This window comes from Thamnophis sirtalis, unplaced genomic scaffold (assembly GCF_051295495.1).
Source record: "Thamnophis sirtalis isolate CommonGarterSnake01/CBP01778 unplaced genomic scaffold, rThaSir2_p1.2 scaffold_11, whole genome shotgun sequence".
In the NCBI taxonomy this organism is placed as follows: domain Eukaryota; kingdom Metazoa; phylum Chordata; class Lepidosauria; order Squamata; family Natricidae; genus Thamnophis; species Thamnophis sirtalis.
The window spans coordinates 24260092-24282382 of record NW_028261391.1 but is presented as its reverse complement, the minus strand read 5'-3'; the positions used below and the strand labels follow the sequence as shown (position 1 = coordinate 24282382).

At 39.6% G+C, this 22291-nt stretch overlaps 1 protein-coding gene across 1 annotated transcript; it reads right to left on the bottom strand.

Annotated features, from left to right (window-relative positions):
• Positions 1 to 1665: 1665 nt before the first annotated feature.
• LOC148043560 (amine oxidase [copper-containing] 3-like) lies at positions 1666 to 9382 on the bottom strand. Its single transcript, XM_087726068.1, has 4 exons — positions 7807 to 9382; positions 6095 to 6380; positions 2854 to 2983; positions 1666 to 1950 (listed from the first exon to the last, which is right to left on the bottom strand). Exons 1-4 carry the CDS (start codon positions 9380 to 9382, stop codon positions 1666 to 1668), a joined length of 2277 nt encoding a protein of 758 aa, XP_087582194.1.
• Positions 9383 to 22291: the final 12909 nt, after the last annotated feature.

The following is a 22291-nucleotide window of genomic DNA, read 5'->3' as shown; positions in this document are numbered from 1 at the left end:
TTTGCTCCATTAATAAGTTCATCTATTGTCTTGTCTATATCTTCTATATTTTCATTCTCTTCTTTAATTTTTGCCGCTCCCACCCCATCATCTTTTTCTGTGATAAACAATAGTCTATCCAACTTCTTCTCAAATCTCCCAAATCCTTCTAAAATATTTTGAATTCCAGCCAGGATGTTTCAAAATTTTAAGGTTTCCTCATCTGGATAGTGATCCATTTTTTCCCAAAAAAATGAAGTAGAAAAAAAGAAAAGAGGAGTCTGATAGCCACTACCACTCTAGTCTTCCAAGCTTCTTTTGTGTGTGTGTGTGTATATATATATATATATATATATATATATATATATATATATATATGTATGTATGTATGTATGTATGTATGTATGTATGTATGTATGTATGTATGTATGTATGTATGTATATATATATGTCTAATATATATATATTAGATTTTTTTACAACCCCTGGTAAGCCCCAATTATGGGAGGAAGCTAACTGCTTCCATCATCTGTCCTTCGGCTCGTCACAAGAGTCCATCACGACAGAAACCCAATATTTTTACTGTTGTCTTTGTTATATTTGTGTATATATATTAGGTTAACTTAAGCACAAGTTCATTTGTACATTTCAAAGGAGAAGGGTTCTATCTTTTTCTTTCCTTTTCCTTCTCTAGCCAAAATATTTTCCAAGAGCACCTGCAAAAAGCAATTCGTGCCCTTGACTATCAAATTTTGTAATCAAGTTGCAGATCCTTCAGTTACAAAGTCAGTAAGATCAAATAGGAATGAACAAAGGATACATTATTTCAAAGAAGGAACTTCAGACTCTGGCTTCCGAATGGCAGATTCCACTTTTTCATACGTTTTCTCAATTTTATGGAAAACAAAAATCTTTAATTGTCTGTGGTGGGATTTAATAACAAATGGAAGGGAGAATTTGTTAAAATAAAAAAGAGAGTTTTAATTTAAGCCAAAAAATAAGGTGGTAAAAAATAGTGGGGGGAAAAAATCCATTCACTTCAAGCGGAGGAACAGGAAACATTGCAATCACTTCAATCCACAAAGTATCATTACAAGAAAGAATAAAAACTTTCCAAGGCAGTCCAATAAGAATTAAATTCGCTGCTTTATTCTTTTACTTAAAGGACTAATTTATCTTTTAAAAAAAATTCTTTGGGCAATCTTTCCCAGAGTAAAAAAAAAACCTCACCCGATGGACTCACTTTCACTTCCTTCCTTCCGGAGCCATCTCTGACTTTGTCAGCCTGGGGGCTACTTGTTTGCCACCAGCTTGAAGCACTTCCCTTGGGTCAATCAGGGACTTTGTGGTGTCCCTGAGACCAGCAAGGCTTTGTCTTCCTGATCACCATCTCTCCAGGATGGTTTAGGTCCTGCTGGACCATCCAGTAGCAAAAGTGTCAATGGCGGTCTCGGACAGTCGAGACCGCACATTGTGTTGTTGCGACGTTGGCTCCTCCTTCAAAATGGTGTCATTCCTGACATTCATTATTCGAGGTTATAGGAGTCACAAGTAATTGGCACATATACATAAATAAAATGAACATCGTAAAAGACTAGTGAGGAAAGTAACACCTTAGTATTAACACCTATAATATACATTCATTGTTTGTTCCCAATTTCCAAGTCACCTGTCAAAAAGAAGGCATTAGAAAATTGTCATGTTTTGAAAACCCTCATAAGTGAAAGAAGGAAAAATGGGCAAACATGAAGTTATTTTTGCCAGACATGCAAGTTGGTTCACCGCACAGGAAGTCGGGTCCTGAAGGTGGTGGAAATAAACACTATCTGGAGAATACATGGAAGGGTCATCATCAAAATAATTGTAGGGTCTCAAGAAGAAGCCAACCACATTCCCAAGGGTTGGAGTATTGGGTACATCCTCAGCATGTGGAATATGGAGAAAACCAGCATTGATCCAGGCAACCAGATCCTAGGAAAGGAAAGGGGACAATATCATTGTGGCATTTTAGATACAACATCTACTAAATAGAAAATGATAGAAAAGCAGATTCAGAGAGACCAGGTTTATTCATTAAAGCAGCAGATGTAGTAAAATCTGGGATAATCTGACAACATAATTTTATGCTTGCCTACTCAGAATTTGGGATATGTAGAAATGGAAAACGGGGAGTACAAAATTGTTAGCAAAGACCTTTGATCCATTCTGCAAAATTTTATTAGTCATGGTATTAAAAAGCCATTAAAAAACAAATGCAAACAGTAAGGCATAAATCCCATGCATGCAAGTTTGGCTCAGTGTATTTTTCAAGGTCCCATTACTTCAGCTAACAAGAATGCAAACAGGAAAACTGAGGCCTGATGCAGAAAAATTTACATTGTCCTCTGAGCAGACATTTGAATATCTATTTTTTCCCTAAGGGAATGTTCTTCTAAAACCTTTAGCAGCATTAGCCTACTTCCCTAGTAAGCTTCAGGTGACAGTCCAACAGGCTACCTTTCTATTCTGATGTCTTCCAAATACGTTTGACTTCAATTCCAATGCATTTGGACAGTAACCAGGTTGTGGGATAATAACCTGCAAGGTGCTTCAGTGCTAGGTGAAAAGCCTAGGTGGCGAGGTGGTTAAATGCAGCACTGCAGGCTACTTCAGCTGTCTGCAGTTCTGCAGTTCGGCTGTTCAAATCTCACCGGCTCAGGTTTGACTCAGCCTTCCATCCTTCCGAGGTGGGTAAAATGAGGGCCCGGATTGTTGTTGGGGGCAATATGCTGACTCTGTAAACCACTTAGAGAGGGCAGAAAGCCCTATGAAGCGGTATATAAGTCTAACTGCTATTGCTATTGCTATTGCTAGGTGGAGTTCATCATCACTTACCTCATTGACAATATCCTCATTGTTTATGAAGTCAGCAAAAGCCACGGGAGGATTCCATGGGTCAACCTGATTGTAGACAGTGGTGCTGAAAGGTTCATTTTCTTTCCTCTTGGTAACAGCTAGCTTATAACTTATAAGGCAAAACAAGAAGAATTGCAGAGATTGAGGTTTACTCATTATTATGTTTCTTCTTTAAGAGTTTATGGTTCCAGGAATAAGTCTTGAAGGGTAATATAATGGCCCTTCTATTCCATGACTGCCCACTATAATAGATAGGGCATTTTTTTGTTAAAATTTATTATAAAACAAAATTTTATAATCAGCACTTCAAATTATGCCCTGACATGCAAGTGTAAAAATTTATAATAACAAGGCTTTGATTCTTTAATTATTCAATCAGAGCAATTTGAAAGACACATACAGCTACCAATAGTCAGATTTTTGTACTCAAGATATGGCTCTAGCTGAAACGATAGCAAGAGTTTAAAAATGTATTTCACAATACCATCGTTAATTATTTATGTTGTTTACATTTACTAAAAATCAACGTCTCAATAGTTTTTGTCTAAATTTAAAGTTACTTCCATAAATCTCAAAACTTATCTGATTTGGGATTTGGGACAAGGCCATGAGAGCTGTGAGTGCCTCCACATGTGTACTGGACCCGTGCCCCTCCTGGCTGGTTGCCAACAGCAGGGAGGTGACACGGGGCTGGATCCAGGCAGTTGTTACCGCCTCCCTTTGGGAGGGGGTCTTTCCCCCCGCATTCAAAGCGGCGGTGGTGAGACCCCTCCTGAAGAAACCATCCTTGGATCCAGCCGTTCTTAACAATTACCGTCCAGTCTCCAACCTCCCCTTTGTGGGGAAGGTTGTTGAGAAGGTGGTGGCCTTTCAGCTCCAGTGGGCCTTGGAGGAAGCCAGCTATCTGGACCCATTCCAGTCTGGCTTCAGACCTGGTTACAGCACAGAAACTGCTTTGGTCGCATTGACCGATGACCTCTGGAGAGCCAGGGATCGAGGCCACGCCTCTATCCTGGTTCTCCTTGACCTCTCAGCAGCTTTCGATACCATCGACCATGGTATCCTTCTGCGACCACTGCGAGAGGTGGGGGTGGGAGGCACTGTGTTGCAGTGGTTCTCCTCTTACCTCTCGGACAGGTCGCAGTCGGTGTTAGTTGGGGGGCAGAGATTGAACCCTAGGCCCCTAACATATGGGGTGCCGCAGGGTTCGGTCCTGTCTCCCCTACTTTTCAACATCTACATGAAACCGCTGGGCGAGATCATTCGGCGGCACGGGATAAAATACCATCAATATGCAGACGATACCCAGCTGTATCTGTCCGCCCCGTGCCAACTCAATGAAGCGGTGGACGTGATGAACCAGGGACTTGAAGCTGTTAGGGACTGGATGAGGGCTAACAAACTTGTACTCAACCCGGATAAGACCGAGTGGCTGTTGTGTTTCCCTCCCGCCAATTTGGCAAATATTCCATCTCTCAGGCTGGGGGGTCAAACATTATACCCCTCAGACAGGGTTCGCAACTTGGGAGTCCTCCTGGACCCACAGCTGACTTTCGAACACCATTTATCAGCTGTGACCAGGGGGGCATTTGCCCAGGTTCGCCTGGTGCACCAGTTGCGCCCCTACCTAAACCGGGAGGCTCTCACAACAGTCACTCGGGCCCTTGTGACCTCTAGGCTGGAGTACTGCAATGTGCTCTACATGGGGCTGCCCTTGAGGAGTATTCGGCGACTTCAGCTAGTCCAGAATGCAGCCGCGCGAGCGATCGTGGGTGCACCGCGTTTCACCCACATAACACCTATCCTCCACGAGCTGCGCTGGCTACCTGTCGATCTCCGGATACGCTTCAAGGTGCTACTTGCCACCTATAAAGCCCTTCATGGTAGCGGATCTGGGTACTTGAGAGACCGCCTACTGCCGATCACCTCCATACGACCCATTAGATCTCATCGTTTAGACCTCCTCCGAGTTCCATCCGCTGGCCAATGCCGACTGGCCACCACGCGGAGGAGAGCCTTCTCGATGGTAGCCCCGACCCAATGGAACGATCTCCCCGTGGAGCTTCGTACCCTCACCACCCTCCAGTCCTTCCGCACAGCCCTTAGAATCTGGCTATCCCGTCAGGCCTGGGGCTAAAGATTGTTACCCGCCTGAATGGTATGAATGTTGTGTTTTTAATCATGTACTGTCTTATATGTAAAAGTCTGTCCCCCCTTCCCTTTTGATTGTGAGCCACCCTGAGTCCCCCCAGGGAAAAGGGCGGTATATAAATAAACAATCTATCTATCTATCTATTCTTGGTCACTTTGGGATATGTTGGAGTAAATGAAAAATTGTAAGGCCTATTTTGCTAGATAGTATTATCCTCCAATAATCTGTAGCATTTGTCTTAGATCAAGCTCAAGAAGAGCTCTCAGACTGAGGATAGTTTCCTAAAAATGGAACATTGTAATACTATTCTTCCAAACATGATTGCAGATCAAAGCCCAAACATACAAAATTTTGTCAAAGGAACTGCTTCTTATTACACAATCCAGTAGTGAATTGTTAATAAAACCAAGTTCCAGGGAGTTAATTGGCCTGTCATGATTAGAAGTGTGAAATGTGAGCTTGAGGAAATTCTGCAATTTGGACAACACTTCATTCCTTTATATGCTGTAGTTTATATCTTGGGACTGGAAGTGTCTTTTTTAGCAAAATTTGGGCATTATCATTTTTTAAACACTTCCAGTGTCAGTCCTGAAGCTGACCTGACAGAAGCCATTTTTGACTGTTTCAGTCTTGCCACACTGGAGCTGAGAGATAGAGAGGGGGTAATTGAGATAGAGGCGAACTTGTAGCAAAAAACAACATATTTTTTCTTGGTAACCAAGGAGGAAGCCAGAGTGATGCATTCCACCTGCCAGCCTCTATTATGATTGGCTCATGTTATTGATTGTTTTGAGAAAGTAGAAAAACTTTCAGTGACATGGTCCAATCACAGTACAGGTTGGCAGCTGGGTAGCATCACTCTGCCTTTCTCTGACCAGGTGTGGGAATATCCTTGGACAGAGACATCGAGTATCACATCATCTACAATTGGCTAAAGAAAGCAGAAATGGTAATATAGATTTCTTTAAGATTAAAATTGGTAATTCCTGCCTATCTTATTCAAGGTGCTGAAACCGAAAGCCATGGATGAATCCATTTTACTTTGACTCTTAGAAATCAGTCACTTACCGACCCCAGCTTAGGCCTGGTTCCATTGGATCTGACTCTGGCAAATGGTCTCCAGAAAAGCTAACTGTCTGGATCCGATAGCCACGGTCATGGCCCCACTTATTGGTGCAGTTGGATGCCAGATAAATGTATCTGGGCATGTCATCATGGAGACGGAATGCCGCTTTGTTCTCGGTGTCCAAAACTTCCCTAACCATTTTCATTCGGTGGATCTTATTTTCTGGGCTCCAAGGAGCCTGCAAGGTCTCAAAAGCCATGTCATTGGCAACCAGGGTATTTTCCACACCTCAGAAAGGAAACAAGTAGCACAGTCAGTACTTTGAGTAGCTGTTGATGAAGGAAAACATTCTTGTTGCATTTTCAGTTTCTTAAAATCAAATTGTTTATACCATAAATGTTTGCTGACAAAGGGATGAAATTGTTATGTGTACGCATAATTAATTTTTCAGATGTAATATGATCCAAATATGTCAGTGTAAAAAATCACTGCAAATATTAATAAACAAAGAAATACCAAAATGATCAAGCTGAATTAAAGATTTGGCATAACTGAAATATTTCAAGTAACAGTTTATTAGAACAAACCTTTCTATGAGGTTATTTATTTGCTAATATGTACTTGAAACAAGGTGGGAACATATTAACTTCCCATCTTTTAAATATATATTTGCAAGCTATGTGTTATGTCCCAGTGCAAGGGGACTTACAGACTGAGGCGAGACACATGGTAAAAGTAAACAGTTTTTATTGCTAACATTTAAAGTTAACCATAAGCTCAGCTAACAGGAACAGCAGCTGTCAGCTGCCAGACTGAAGCCTGGACGCAGCACCAGGTAACACAATCTCACACCTTTCCATGACAATGCTTTTGTATATTAGCAAAGAGGGGTTTTCTGCTTATTAATCATCTCTACTTGAGAAGGAAACTTGCTTACAATTTAATTCAGGACCATTATGTTGTTATTATTATAGTTTGTCACATAGTCAGCCAGACGTTGAGACTGCATTTGGCATTTTTGTCTACTTATTGAGTCCTTTCCAAGTACCTGGCATAGGTAGATCTGAATGTTTGATGGTGTTACAGGTATCATTGCAAGATGGAAGCTGTTCCGAGTAAAGCTACTTTTTGCAATTAATTGATAATTTGTCAATGCCTATGGTGTTCAAGTCATGCTCTAGTTGTTTTGGGATTGCATCCAAGGTACCAACCATTTTTATATAGTTTTTGCATTAGCATGCAAAATACCCACACTTCCAATTGCTGATTTTAGAACCATTTCACATTTACAAATCCCAGAAATATATGAACAGATAATTATTAGAGTTTTATGCCATCATATTTTGTTGAGTGGTCACTGATTTTATCTTATTCTGACAGTTTTGTTAGAAACCAAGTAATGAAATAAATATCCTTGATTAACAAAAAAAAAATTTATTCCATGGACCAATGGACCATGGAATGGATTAATAAATTTAAAAAAAGAAAATCCTAATATGAAAAAAGAAAAAAAAAGAATGATTTTAAGCAATCTCATCACCTAAGTGTTAAAGAACATTTCAAAAATAATACTTATGTTCCTCCCACGTTGGAAGCATATTGTTGAGTTTTTCTTCATTGTAGTACTTACAATCATTAAAATAATTGTAAGAAAGCAAATTGAGACAAAGAACCTATAATTTCCTTGAAAGTTAGTAACACTTTTGCTACTTACCACCAATATCCAAATCCACCTTGAAATGAATATTATGGGTATGAATTGTTCCCAACACCCATTCTTCGACTCTATTGCCAAAGTCTTCGGCATCTCCAAAGTAAAATGAAGTTTGAATGTACCCACTGGCATGGACTCGAACACCAACAGCTCCATTTTGGTGGAAAATAAAATCCCAGATATAGTCATAGTTGCCAACTGTAGATATAGTCCGAAACACCAGATTTGAATCTGCCAACCCTCCATAAAAGGGAGACTGGATGCTTTCATAATGTCGTCGTATGGGTAACTCAGTATTCTGCTCAAAGATGCAGATTGACTTTTTACGGCTAACAGGCAATGAAGTATCATAGAAAAAATGCCAGTCCAAGTAACTGGATAAATAAGGACAATCTACTCCCTGGGTGAGTGGAAAGATATTGGAACCAAGTCCAAAGCTGATGTCCATGTATCTGGTCAACATGGAAGTAGGACTGTTGGAGCCATAGATAGCACTTGCTTCTTGCAGACTTAACTCATAGATTATTCTTTCTCCATTAAACCTGACGTCAAAGATACGTGGACCCCTGCTTGCATCAATTCCAAATGCAAAACTCCATCTCAGAAAAGTGACATGATTTTTGTGAATCCTATAGCGTGGTCCACGAGGTTCATACTGCAAAGGGCCTGGATCTTTTGGTGGCACCCTCTGCTTCAATGAAGAGTAGCCCCCATCAAGAGGGGCTTCTTTAACCTTGTCTACTCTAACCTTTCCCATATTGAATTGCCTCTCTAGGTCTTCCATATCTTCAAAGTATTGTCCATTATAGAACACTTTTATTACCTTCCACTCAGAAACATCCAAGCTACAATGATCCACTTGGACCTCAAAACCAACTGGATGCAAATAGGGGCCAGTTACATTCTGGAAATGGCTCACCCATATTTTGCGATCTCCTGATTTTAGCCCTGGTGGCAATTGTCTGCCATACCGAAGATTGCTTCCATTGTAATTTAGAACCTGTTGCATGAAATTTGGAGCCTTCGGGTGTTCATTTCTCTTTAAGAAATTATTGATTTCACGAAACTCATTTGTCAAAACCATCCTTTGATAATAAGGCAATTTCCTTCCATATTTTTCTACTGTGATATCTTCATGATACGTTGGGTCTGGAAGTGGACCCACCACAAATTCTGTCACATTGGGGTCCAGCTGATTTCCAAAATGGACCACAGCCAGAGCTTCTCGTGGTGGCTGAGATCCTTGATGATCTAAGAATTGTAATACTTGTGCTTTGGGAGGGAGCTGCAAAGTTATGAAATGAATGCAGTTGTCTGATGGTTTGGCTTGAGGTGTCTCTACCAGTGGCACTCCCAGGTTGGACTGTAAATACCTTTTTACTTGCATTATCTCTTCTGGGGTTAAATCTTGAAATACTTGGCTGCCAGTATGCTGACCACCTTCCTCTTTACCATTTTTCTGGGAAGAATTCTTACATTCTGTGGGTTTTTCTCCTTTATTTAGGAAACTCAAGACTAAGATAATAATGATGACGACGCCTATTGCTATGAGTGAATAAACCACTTTCAACTTCATTTTCCCAAACCTATGGACAAAAACATAGAGAATATGGTTTGTTACATATCAAAATATTTATATTTTTAATCATGGACATAAATACTGTATTAAAGACACTTGTTAAGTATGCAAGTTTCAAAAGTATAAATTTCTTGTATTTACAGAACACTCCAGAAATTGTGCAAGGATAGCAATCTTATATATTCACAAATTCAATAATCTTACCATCCGGTCAGGATCCTCAATTTTTCATTAGTTAAAACCAGTAAGTCAGAAGAAAGCAATGGCTGCACACTTCTAAACTGACTAGGACAGAGTTTCTCAACCTTGGAGACTTTAAGTCCTGGACTTAAAACTCCCAGAATTCCCCAGCCAGCTATGCTGGCTGGGGGATTCTGGGAGTTGAAGTCCAATGGACTTAAAGTCGCCAAGGTTGAGAAACACTGTACTAGAAGTTGAGCTCAAAGCAAGTGGGATTTTACATTTTTTAGGAGTAGATTTGCAATCTCTTACTATGCACATGGTTATATCATGAAAGTATACGCAGATTGAAAGGGAGGGTAAATACTAAGCAAATATTCTTATTCTCAAAATTATGTGTTTTAAAAAGATACCATTCAGGAAGTTTCTGAAAGAAGCCTAGAAGAACACTGATCAAAAAATAGCCAACATCTTAAGAAACCCCAAAGACAAGTTACTGCTGTTACTCTCTGAGAAAATTACTCCTTGATGATATTCTTGCTCATCTTCACTTCAGACCACTCTCTTCAGAGCTTCAACTCATTGTCCCTCCTACTCTGTCTTCAGAATAATAAATCTTCATTTTCCTTTCTGTAACAATCCCTCAAATGTTGAAACTCAACTATCATGCCACCTCTTAGCGATCTCACCTTTAGGCTAGTGTTGGGACACAATCTGTGGATATTCCTGATCAATGATCTGTCTGGAACCATGGCCAGAGAGACTTTTGCACAGGTTCCTCTTGTATAGCAATTGCATTCATACCCAGACTATGATGCCTTGATCATGGTGTCTCATATCTTTAATAGCTTCTGTTTGGATTACTATAATGTGTAAAATCACTGCTCAATTAGCTGCTGAGCTGATTCCCAGTAGGCTTCTAGTGCAATTCAAGATGTGGATGATCACCTACAAATGTCTCCATGGCATAGGGCCATGATAGTGAACCTATGGCACATGTGCCAAATGTGGCATGCAGGCTCCTCTCTGCGGGTACGTGAGTCATCACCCCACTTAACTCCACTGTGCATGTGCACACACCTCCAACCAGTCAGCTGTTTTTTGGGTCTCCGCGTCCATGCATCAAGAATGGGGCACAGTTGGGAGGTGCATAGGCAGCATGGGCAGGAAGGTAGTAATGTGCGTGTACATGGGGTGGCAGGGGGCGTATATAGGTGTGGCACCCCCCCTGGCCTGTTTTTGGTCCCAGGAGACTGCAGGGAGGCCTACTAGACCCAAAATATGCAGGGGTGTGGAAGGAGCACGGGTGAGTATGCGCATGCACATGGGGCAGGGTATGCGGGTGGTGTCTCACACACACATTGCATAATGAGTGCAGGCACACACACACACATGATTTTCAGCACACAACAACAACATTATTTTTGGCATAGGGCAAAACTATGTGTCAGAATACCTTTCCACTGTAGTTTCTGCCCACCCACCAGATCAAGAAGAGGGACATGCTCTGGGACCTTCTATTAAACAATATCATCCCATGGGTCTCCAGAGTCATAAATCTTCTCAGTGATGGCACCACTTCTTCTAAACATCAGGGAAATAATTAAGTTCTCTTGGAAATGAAACTCCTATTACAGGACTGATTCTTATTTTAATTTTAAAATAGTAACCTTATTAAACATTACAATTAAAAAGATAAAAATAAATTAATTTAAGGTTAACAAATTAAAAAGGAAGGAATAAAAAGAAAGTACACCAATTAAAAAATAGGATAGAAAAGAAACACTAAGATTATAGTAAAGAAAAAAAATAAAGATGTGTCTCCTCCCTCATAGCAAGTGCAACCAAGTTTAGTACCTTATTACCTTCCCTTAAAATACAATATCTCTTTTCCCCATATCCCATCTCTCAGGTATAAACAAATCCTTAATGCCTGTCATTCATCATTTTGCTGAACTTTCACGATCAGCAAAAGTTGCACTAACTGTCACCAGAGAAAACAGTACTTCATCTTTAACTTTGACCAAATATACTGACCTTATATTTCTTCTTTTTACTTTTAACAATCATAAACTTTAATCCCTTCAAATAATTTCATAAAACTTGATTTCTTTTCATTGTCCTTTCTTTAAAAATTCTTCAAAGCTTTAAGAAGTCTTTTTTGTAAATCCAATATAGGAAAGTTATGCAGGTTTGTTGCTTGTATATCCCTTTTAATTATTAAGGCTTCATTTGTATGCCCTATATATCATCAATTTCCATATATTCTTGTAGCCTGTAATTTTTAATCCACTCTCAGTCTTGTGCAGTTCCTCTTCAATAATGATTCGAAACTGGAACAAGCAGATTTTATATAATGTACAACTCACAAAGGAAAAGGAGAAAATCATCTGCGTATGCAGAAAAATAAATGCATAACAACAGTTGTTTAGGCATCATCTTCATTAAAATAAGTTTGCTGAATGATTTGATGGTGCGATAAAAATGTTTAGATATTTCATTGACTGTGTTTGAAGAACATGTCGAACCAGAAACAGCATCTTTTTGGGCTGGTGACATCTGAGATTTTGAGAACATGCTTAACAGACAAAAAAGTTGTTGGAGAAGAATAGTGTTTTTATAAAACATGATATATAAGACTCCATGAGTTACAAATCACCATAAATTGTCTTTACTATCTCTGCTGTTTATCTCTGTTTTCTTTTGCACAGGTATCTTAAATTACAAATGGATTCATTTGTAAATACAAGGGATCATTACTTGACTCCACACATTCTCTTCATTTAGGAAGGATGTGTAGGGCTCAATAGCTGGCTGTAGCCAAAGCTCCTCTGGGAGAACCACACATCTCCTTCTTTCCTAATAAATATCTGTTGGTTATAGATGAACCTTGCAACACATTCATATTGATGTCATTTAAGAGGAGTTCTATACACATGTCCTCAAAAATATCCCCTTGTTCCTTTTTCTGAGTGGTTGTGTTTACTGTTTCAGGAGGATATCTAGAAACATGTATGGCCAACATATATGAACCATGCAGTGGTGGGTTTCAAAAAATTTTGGAACCTCTTCTGTAGGTGTGGCCTGCTTTCCGGATCTACTGGTGGAACCTCTTCTAACTGGTTCAGTAGATTTCACGACCGGTTCTACCGAATAGATGTGAACTGGTAGGAACCCACCTCTGGAACCATGGGGGTGCAGTGGTTAGAATGCAGTACTGCAGGCTACTTCTGCTGACTGCCAGCTGCCTGCAATTTGGCAGTTCAAATCTCACCAGGCTTAAGGTTGACTCAGCCTTCCATCCTCCCAAAGTCGGTAAAATGAGGACACAAATTATTAGGGGCAATATGCTGACTCTGTAAATTGCTTAGAGAGGGCTGTAAAGCACTGTGAAGCAGTATATAAGACTAAGTGCTATTGCTTTCTGAAATCCAATGGTTATTTTGAATTGCAAGTGAATTTGATATTCCATAGTGGGGAATGGTGAATTTTGTAAAAGGAAAAACATTCTCTATATTAATTTATCCTGCTTAGTTGTCAATAGAATTGCTCATGTTCAGTGCTTAAACTCTTCTTGCTGGCAGCTTATCTGAAAATCTTTATAGAGCCTGTCTTTACATATCTGTAATTAGTTCATTCCTGCCAACTTCAGTTCCTTTCTTGGTATAGTTTCAAATGACAAGACAGGGACTTCTTTCCATTTTCTTTTCTCCTTCTGCTCCATTTCATTTGCACACACTTCAAGATCAGGGTTTCAGTTATGAATTTCTCTTCCTCCACCCCCCCCCCCACCCCACTTCATGCTTGTTCACACATCCATAAATGTATTTCAGATGGGATGGAAAACCTGTTTATTATCATGGACAGCTCAGACTCTTACAAGGAAACCAACAGAGAGCAGCCAATTCCAGAACTGCCAGGCAATCCTAAGCAGCTGCAGGCGAAGGAGGTTATGCTTTACAAGTTGACAGGTAGTAGAATTTTTTATTACACTAAATCTTTTTTATTTTTTTTATTTTAATTGAACAAAAACACAAAAAAAGAATCATCCTTCATTACATCTTGTAGAAAGCGTGTCGATTGTTTACAGATAACTTTCATGCATTTCTTCCACAGTCATTACTTATAGTTCATATTAGATTATACACTTTAAATCAAAAATCTTTGTATATCTTACTATCAATGTACCACAATTCTCATTTGACTACAATTATTTGAACATGCTTTTACCTGAAATCATTCATACTTAAAGACACAACCAGATAATGGCATTCATGAGCTATTTCAAAAAATCCTCCAATAACATTACACCTTTATAACATCTTTTAAGTAAAAGTCAATTAATAAAGTTTCTAAACCTTTCCCACCCCCTTTCTCCCCCAACTCACTGTTTAGAATTTATATCCAAATTACTTTTGCCAATACCATATCATGTATATATTGTTAAACAATGACCATTAACATTTCCTTGTTATTATTATAATTGGCTAAAAATCATTTACTATTTATGTCCCATCTCCTCTCATCAGAACCCCCCCCCCCCCAAAAAAAAACCCTTACACCTTTATAACAAGATCTAAATAAAAATTTGTTAATAAACTTTTATAGGCCTTTTTCCCAAGTCACAATTTGCAATTTATATCCAAAATTCTTTTACTAGATTACCATACATGTATATATCATTAAGCTGTATCCATTATCATTTCCTTATTGTTATTATAGTTAATTAATTGTTAGCAAATAAACATTTGATAACAATATAAAACAAGCTAAGAGTTACAAAATTCCTACTTATTAATCATCAAAATCAAATGATTTTTTATTATCAACTTTTATTGTCAACCTGTATCTTTCCAGTAACAAAACAGTCTTATCTCTCTTGCCAATTGTGGTGTTTGTCTTCTTTTTATCTTCTTTATAAGGTTTTTATAGACTTCTCTCCGCACTTTGTTGCTTGAAGGGTCTCTCAGATAATCTCGTTGCCCACCAGTTGCTACTAAAATTAGCTTCTCTTTGGTTGTCAATCTTGCTTCTGAAAAAATTTCTCTTCTTATGTCTATCATCATTAGTAATTTTTTTTCTTCTGTGTCCTGGAATCTGCGGTAGAGCTCCAACTCGTCGAATTCCCTTTTCCATATTCCCTTCTTTCCACTTTCACCCACATTTGCTCTATTAATAAATTCATCTATTGTCTTATCTTTCTCTTCTATAACTTCATTCTCCCCTTTAATTTGGGGGGCTCTAACCCCATTCATCTTTTGCTGTGAGGAAGACTAGTCTTTCCAACTTCTTCTCAATTCTCCCATATCCTTCCTTCCTTAACCTTGGGGGGTGAAACTTTACGCCCCTCAGAGAGGGTCTGCAATTTGGGGGTCCTCCTGGATTCGCAGCTGAAACTGGAACATCATCTATTGGCTGTGACCAGGGGGGCCTTTGCCTAGGTTCGTCTGGTGCACCAATTGCCGCCCTATTTGGATCAGGAGGCACTTGAAACGGTTACTCATGCCCTTGTCACCTCAAGGCTGGATTATTGCAACGCGGTCTACATGGGGCTACCCTTGAAAAGCGTTCAGAGACTGCAGTTAGTCCAGAATGCGGCCGCGCAAGAGATATTGGGTGCGCCAAGGTACACCCACATTACACCTGTCCTCCGCGAGCTGCACTGGCTTCCAATTGGTCTCCGGATGCAATTGAAGGTGTTGGTTATTATCTTTAAAGCCCTACATGGCTTAGGGCCAGCATATCTTCGAGACCACCTACTGTCACATAACTCCCAGCAGCCAGTAAGATCCCACAGATTGGGCCTCCTTCAGATGCCATCAGACAGACAGTGTTGGCTGGTGGGCCCCCGGAGGAGAGCCTTCTCTGTGGCTGCTCCGACTCTTTGGAATCAGTTACCCCCAGAGATCCTGACCATACCCATGGTCAGGATCTCATGGCCTTCAGGAAAGCTGTAAAAACCTGGCTGTTCTGGCAGGCCTGGGGCTGTTGACCTCACTGTTGAGGTCCAGCCCCGATTAGAAGGAATGTATGTGGTGTTATGATTTTAAACTGTTTCTCTCTCTCTCTCTCTCTCTCTCTCTCTCTCTCTCTCTCTCTCTCTTTTCTCTTTTTTGTAAGCCTTAGGGATTGGGCGGCATATAAATTTTTTAAAAAAAGATTTTGAATTCCAGCCAAGATATTTTGGAATTTTAAGATTACTTCATCTGAATATTGATGCATGTTTCCAAAACAGAAGAAAGAAAGAAAAAAGAAAAAAACTAATAGCGACTGCTACTCTAGCCTTCCAGGCCTCTTTTATTTTTTATTTTAGATTGACTTGAACACAAGTTCTTTTATGCTCTTCAAAGGAGAAGGGTTCTGTTCCCCCACCCTTTCTTTCCCCTGCCAAAATAGTTCTCAGAGGCACCTGTGAAAACAATTAGTACCCTTGGCTCTTTATCAGTTTCTGTAAACAAGTTGCAAACCCTTCAGCTACAAAGTTAGTGAAGTCAAATAAGGAAAGAAAAGAGATACGTTGTTTCAAAAACCATAGCCTCTGACCTCCGAGTGGCAGTGTGCTAATTTTTCATCTTCTAATATTTATCTCTGGCTTATAGGAAACAAAGTTCTTTAGATTTCTTTTAGTGAGATTTAATAACAAGTAATAGGAAGAATTGTTAAAATAAGAAGGAAGGTTTTAATCCAGAAATCAAAAAATAAAGCAACAAAAAGCAGAAGAAGAAAAATCAATCCGTTCAATTTAAGAGGAGAAATGAAAAAATGTTACGAGCACTTCAATCCACAAAGAATAATTACAAAGAAAAAAACTTTCCACAGCAATCCAATTGGGGTTGTTTTCGCCACTCAGTTCTTTTGCTTAAGGATCTAATTTGGCTTTAAAGAAACATTTCTTTGGGCAGTCTTTAGCAAAATAGAAAAAATACCTCACTAGAGGGACTCCCTTTCTCTTTTCACTTCCTTCCTTCCGGAGCATCCCGATTTCATCAGCCTGGGGGCTGCCTGTTTACCACCGGCTTGAAGCACTTCCCTTGGGTCTATCAGGGACTTTGCGATGTCCCTGAGGCCAGCAAGGCTTTGTCTTCCTTATCACCATCTCTATGGGACAGTTTAGGTCTCAATGGACCATCCAGCAGCAAAAGTGTCAACGGCGGTCTTGGAGTATCGAGACCGCACATTGTGACATTGTGACATGGCTCCTCCTCCTTACACTAAATTTTATTGGTTAACTTTAGCTTTAATAATTATTAATTATTAATTATTAATAATTTAATAATTTGCATTGCAATTATACATATATTATGCCACATGTTGGATGTGTCCTTCCTATATTTTAAATACCAAATAATTATTTATTTTCACTGTTGCATCCCAATAGAGGGGGATATTATAAATAATGATAAAAATGTATGTTTGTTTGCTTGATCTGACTTTTGAGGGCCACAGGATGAACTTTCCAGTACCAACATGATCTTTGCAGTATTTTTGTACTTGCTAACACAGTTATTTTGTATTTTAATTCGGTTTACTTTTAAATGATATTAATAGTTTATCAAACCATTGCAGATTGGAATGTAGAATGGGTTGGTTGATAACTTTTAACATTCCTAAACTGAAAAGATAACTGAAAAGATAACTGAAAAAACTGTTTTTGTTCCACAGATCAGGATAGGATGGGAGCATGTTTGCTTTAATAAGATGCCTGGAGTGGGTCTTCTGATAATTTTTTCCTCATTAATGTCTTAAATTTTACACCCCTGCTTTTGTCAGATTTCATTTAAATGAACATGTGTGTTGTTAACATGTTTGACTGAATGTAACTGTTTTCCTATGCAAAGGGAAAGTTCCTTTTGTCCTGACCAATCAAGTTTTATACTTTCCTTTGATGTGTTAACTATAAAATGACTAAAACCTGAGAATCAAGGTTTCTTCTTCGAATGAAAGGAATCCTTTTTAATCAGAACATTCTGGGGGGAAATGGTAATAAAAGGACCTGTCTATTTTGGTCTGTTTCACTGGAAATTTTTCATGCTGAGTCATGAGCCTAGAAGCCATATTTTGGCCCTCTCTTTATCTAGTTAGGCCTCCTATTGGACTGCCTTATGTCAGAGAAATATACAAAGAGACTTTCTGGGTTACAAGCAGAGGTCGGTTCCTACTGGTTCGGACTGGTTTGGCTGAGTAGCTAGTAACTTGGCCTATCCCACCCCCAAACTGGCCCCATCAGTGGTGCCACAGGTGCCGCCATCTTGTTTTTTGCTTCTGCGCATGCACAGAAGCTTTTTTTACTACTGTGCATGCACGCATAGCACACATCAAGCATGTGCGCGCCCAAAGAGTGTCCCTGAGCAAACCAGCAGTAGAAGAAGCTGAAACCTACTCCTGGTTACAATACTCCTCCTGCAACATCTTGGAGTCCTGAATTTTTGTTATTTTGGGTCCCTGGTTCATTCTATCCCATCCCTAAATTCATCCTACAGTTCTGATTTAGTTTTCATACCAATAATTGGTTGGATTTCTCTGGATCTTCCCACCCTGCCAAAGCTGTGGCTCAGTGTCTAAGATGCTGAGCTTGTCAATCAGGTGGTCAGCAGTTCAGGGGTTTGAATCTCTAGTGCTACGTAATGGAGTGAGCTCCTGTTACTTGTCTCAGCTTCTGCCAACCTAGCAGTTCGAAAGCATGTAAAAATGCAAGTAGAAAAATAGGAACCACCTTTGGTGGGAAGGTAACAGCATTCCGTGGGCCTCTGGCATTTAGCCATGCCAGTCACATGACCACAGAGATGTCTTCAGACAGAGCTGCCTCTTCAGTTTAGAAATGGAGATGAGCACCAACCCTAGAGCTGAAATGATTAACATGCATGTGCGAGGGAACTGTTACAAAGGGGTCCACAACTAAAGTCCAAAAATCTTTTGAGAAGTGAAGCAGACCAGGACCTAATCAGTGCTTGCCTAAATGGCAGAGACCTTCCAAAGAGTTTTACACATTCAGCAGTTTTAATCAAGGAAACAAGGTTGGACAGAAAGGCATCAAATTAATTAGATGAAAGAAACCTCATACCATTACCTGAGGTTTTTTTGCAGGGGGAAGACAAATTTCACATCACCCATAAGCCAGTTCACATGCCTTATTCTGAAAGAGACATAACTCTAGATAATATAACAGGGATTCCTTATCCTGGGAAAACTTGAAATAAACCATGCTTTATCTTGGATATCTTCATAGTTATCATGTTTCTGAAGTGGATACTATGAGATTTGCTGAGTAAGATAGCACATTCCACAATAAAGTCTTCAATTCAGAGCAAAATGCCACCATATATACATACTGTACTTTTAAATAAGAGATTAAAAACTTATAAAAAGTGAGAAAAACAAAGAAAAGAATTTGACAAGAAACTAAAATTACAAAGAAGATAAAGTTTAAAAAAGGCAGAAAAAGAAAAGACACAATAAGTAGCTTTTAATATGTAAATTACCATATTTTCAGAGTACAAGACACACCTTTTTCCCTCAAAAAAAGAGGCTGAAAATTTTGGTGCGTCTTATACCCTGAATACAGCATTTTTTGCCTCCCAAAACCCTGCCCACTTCACAAAAATGGCTGTGCAGAGCCTGTAGAAGGCTTTAAGAGAGCTCCTGGGGGCTGGGGAGGGTAGAAATGAGTGAAAAATGGGCCATTTTTTGCTCAATTTTGCCCCCCCCCAGCCCCCAGCAGTACTCTATAAGTCTATATTCTTGACACAAAACCATTTTTGTGAAAAACAGGCCACTTTTTGCACATTTTGGAGGGGGGCCACCCCCCCAGGAGCACACTGAAAGCCCCCTAAAGGCTATTCATGTCTTTTGGGGGGGGAAACAGACTCATTTTCCTGAAAAACGGGCCATTTTTGAGAGATTTGCAGAGTGCAAAAACTTTTTTTTTAATTTGCCTCTTCAAAATCTTGGTGCGTCTTATACTCTGGTGCATCTTATACTCAGAAAAATACGGTACTATAAACATAAGTACAATATTAATTTACCTCTTACTCTATGGATGCAACTTTACTCTCTTCTTTCTATAACACTACATAACAAATTTCAGTTTAATTTTTGTTCCTTGTGTTTTCCTAATGCCTTATGCCTAAAATAAATAGAAAATAGCTATTGCTCCACAAAAACTTTGCTTCTGGCGTCAGGACAATGACATTTTGAAATTAATCTGTTTTTTCAATTCACATTCAAAGCTGAGTGTACTTCCTGAACATTCTTGAACTGTGCGAACTGCCCAGACGTTTCTAGAGTTAGCCAGAAGTTTCTAAAACTTTCGTGAATCTTTTAGATCTTTCTAGCACTTTCTTGGACTATCCTGTAGTATCCATAAAAGTACGTGCCTTTAACCAACATTTTAGTTTGTCTAATTGCTGAATAAGAGAATAATGAATAGCAATATTTGATTGAAATGGTATCAAGAAGTGGCTTGCACCCAGCAGAGACATTTTGCTACATGTGTAGACAATTTAACAAGAGTGAAAAAGTACTCTGTGAAAGCATTTGTTAAGGTGTATGGGGCCTAAAAACGATACTTCAGCATATCTGTCAGGGATCAAAACAAGTGCTGGGCACTTCATTTCACACATGAACACTGCAAGAAAACTCTGCTGCTCGCTAGATGAAATTTCAGTGGTTTATTACAGTTTATGAGTTGTAATTAAGAAATTTTTCACTATTTTCAATATTTTACAAAAATGCAAATTAAAATATGCATTTTATGTAATATCTTGCACAACATTAGGTAATGTGTGTAATATCATTTTTCAAAACACTATACAATTCTGCTATGTTTACCAGCTGGTACAGGGGAGAAAGGAGGGCCATGAAGTTTATTACCCTAAGAATTTGGCAGGAACCATCTGACCTCTCAAGCAACTGCTACTTCTGAATGGTGGGCTGTTTACTATCATGTATCCAGACATTCCTTCATCCAGGGGTGGGATTCTACTGGTTCAGACCGTTTCGGGCAAATTGGTAGCTCCGACTGTCAGCTGGGAGTCAACCGATTCATTCTGACTTTCAGCTGGGCCCTCCTGCCTACCCCTGCGCTATACTATATTCCCTTTTCAGCCCAGCTGATAGGCGCACCAGAGTACGTTGTCATACTTCAGCTGTTTTTCTCCTGCGGAAGAGTCTCTGTAAATTGTGCATATGCACGCAGCGTATGTCAGATCCATTAAACTGGTAGGAACTCACCCCTGCCTTCATCCATTGCCAAGGTACCACACTGCTCTGAGCTCCCCTTTCCCACTCCTCCGAAGCGGGATCAGCCATCTTCAGAAGTGAGAAGTAAGTTAGACAGCAAGGAAGATATTGCAGATAAATTTACAATTTCACAAATGCAGCTGAGGAGAGGAAGCCATACTTTCCCAGCCAGAAAGACATCAATGATCCAATCGGAGAACTTGGTCTTACCAAGTCCCATGATGAGCATCTGTCATCTAGGCTCAAGGTGTGGAACTTTTTGGATGAAAATGTACAAGTCACAGATCAGATAAAGCATCACCAATTGTTTTCCGAACTTCTTCAGTTGGCAAGATGGGCTGTGCTTTTGCAACAATGTGGCCAGTCTATTCGAGGCCATAGGAGTCACAGGTGATTGGCACATACACATAAACAGTTTATCTAGGAGCTCAAAGCCATGCTGTTTCATAACAGGAACATGTATCCATCTCTCCCTGTGGCTCATTCTGTGCATCTCAAAGAGGGCTAGACCACTACAACAGTGTCAAGATGTTCCTGAGTGCCTTGAAGTATGATGACTATGGCTGGAAGGTCATAGGAGACTTCAAAATGGTGTCATTCCTGATGGGCCTTCAAGTTAGTTTCATGAAGTTTCCTTGTTTTCTTTGCCTCAGGGACAGCCGGGACACTAAGGTACACTATCACAGAAGAGACTGGCCAAAGCAGACCAAGTTCCCAAGACATCAATTTATCTTCTCTAGTATCTTCTTCAGAAAGATTACTTCTAAGTAATCCCATATCTTCTAAAATGGAATTACTACTAGGTCACAAAGAGGACACCACCAGTCATTTTATGATCTTTCTCATGAAAGACACCCCTGTTTTCCTCTAATCCTAAGTGTCGGAATGGAGCACCTCTAAGAGCCAAGGTGGTGCAGTGGTTAGAATGCAGTACTGCAGGCTATTTCAACTGACTGCTAGCTGCAGTTTGGCAGTTCAAATCTCACCAGCTCAAGGTTGACTCATCCTTCCATCCTTCCGAGGTGGGTAAAATGAAGACACAGATTGTTGGGGGCAATATGCTGACTCTGTAAACCGCTTGGAGAGGGCTTTTTAAAGCACTATGAAGCAGTATATAAGTCTAAGTGCCATTGCTATTGTTAATCAGTGGATCAGAAAGCTAATTTTCAATTCTAACATCAGTGTTTTAATATCGTAAAAGAAAGGGAGAATTGTAGCCAATAAATGCAAGCATATATCTTTCTTGATGTCCTTTGTCAAATTAAAAATGTGAATCATACATGCTTTCTTTCCTATAGCAAAGAAGAAGTTCTACAATCTTCTTCTTAATCCCCAGATAATTCCAGTTCATGGTTTCCTGAAGAGAGTGGACTAATAATTAGACAGAAAATATCCATTAATGCTGCAGAAATAAGAGAAAAGCTAGCAGTAATTCAGACTCATTCTTTGTTTCCAATTTATAATTCACCTGTCAAAAAGTAGAAGATA

Bases quoted from the DNA above. Each gene is read 5' to 3' on its own strand.
- LOC148043560 (XM_087726068.1), bottom strand. From the start codon at position 9,382: ATGAAGTTGAAAGTGGTTTATTCACTCATAGCAATAGGCGTCGTCATC. The intron at 6,381-7,806 runs GTAAGTAGCAAA...TTCCTTTCTGAG, and splicing joins GGTGGATTTGGATATTGGTG to GTGTGGAAAATACCCTGGTT. The intron at 1,951-2,853 runs GTAAGTGATGAT...TTCCTTTCCTAG, and splicing joins ATGAGGATATTGTCAATGAG to GATCTGGTTGCCTGGATCAA.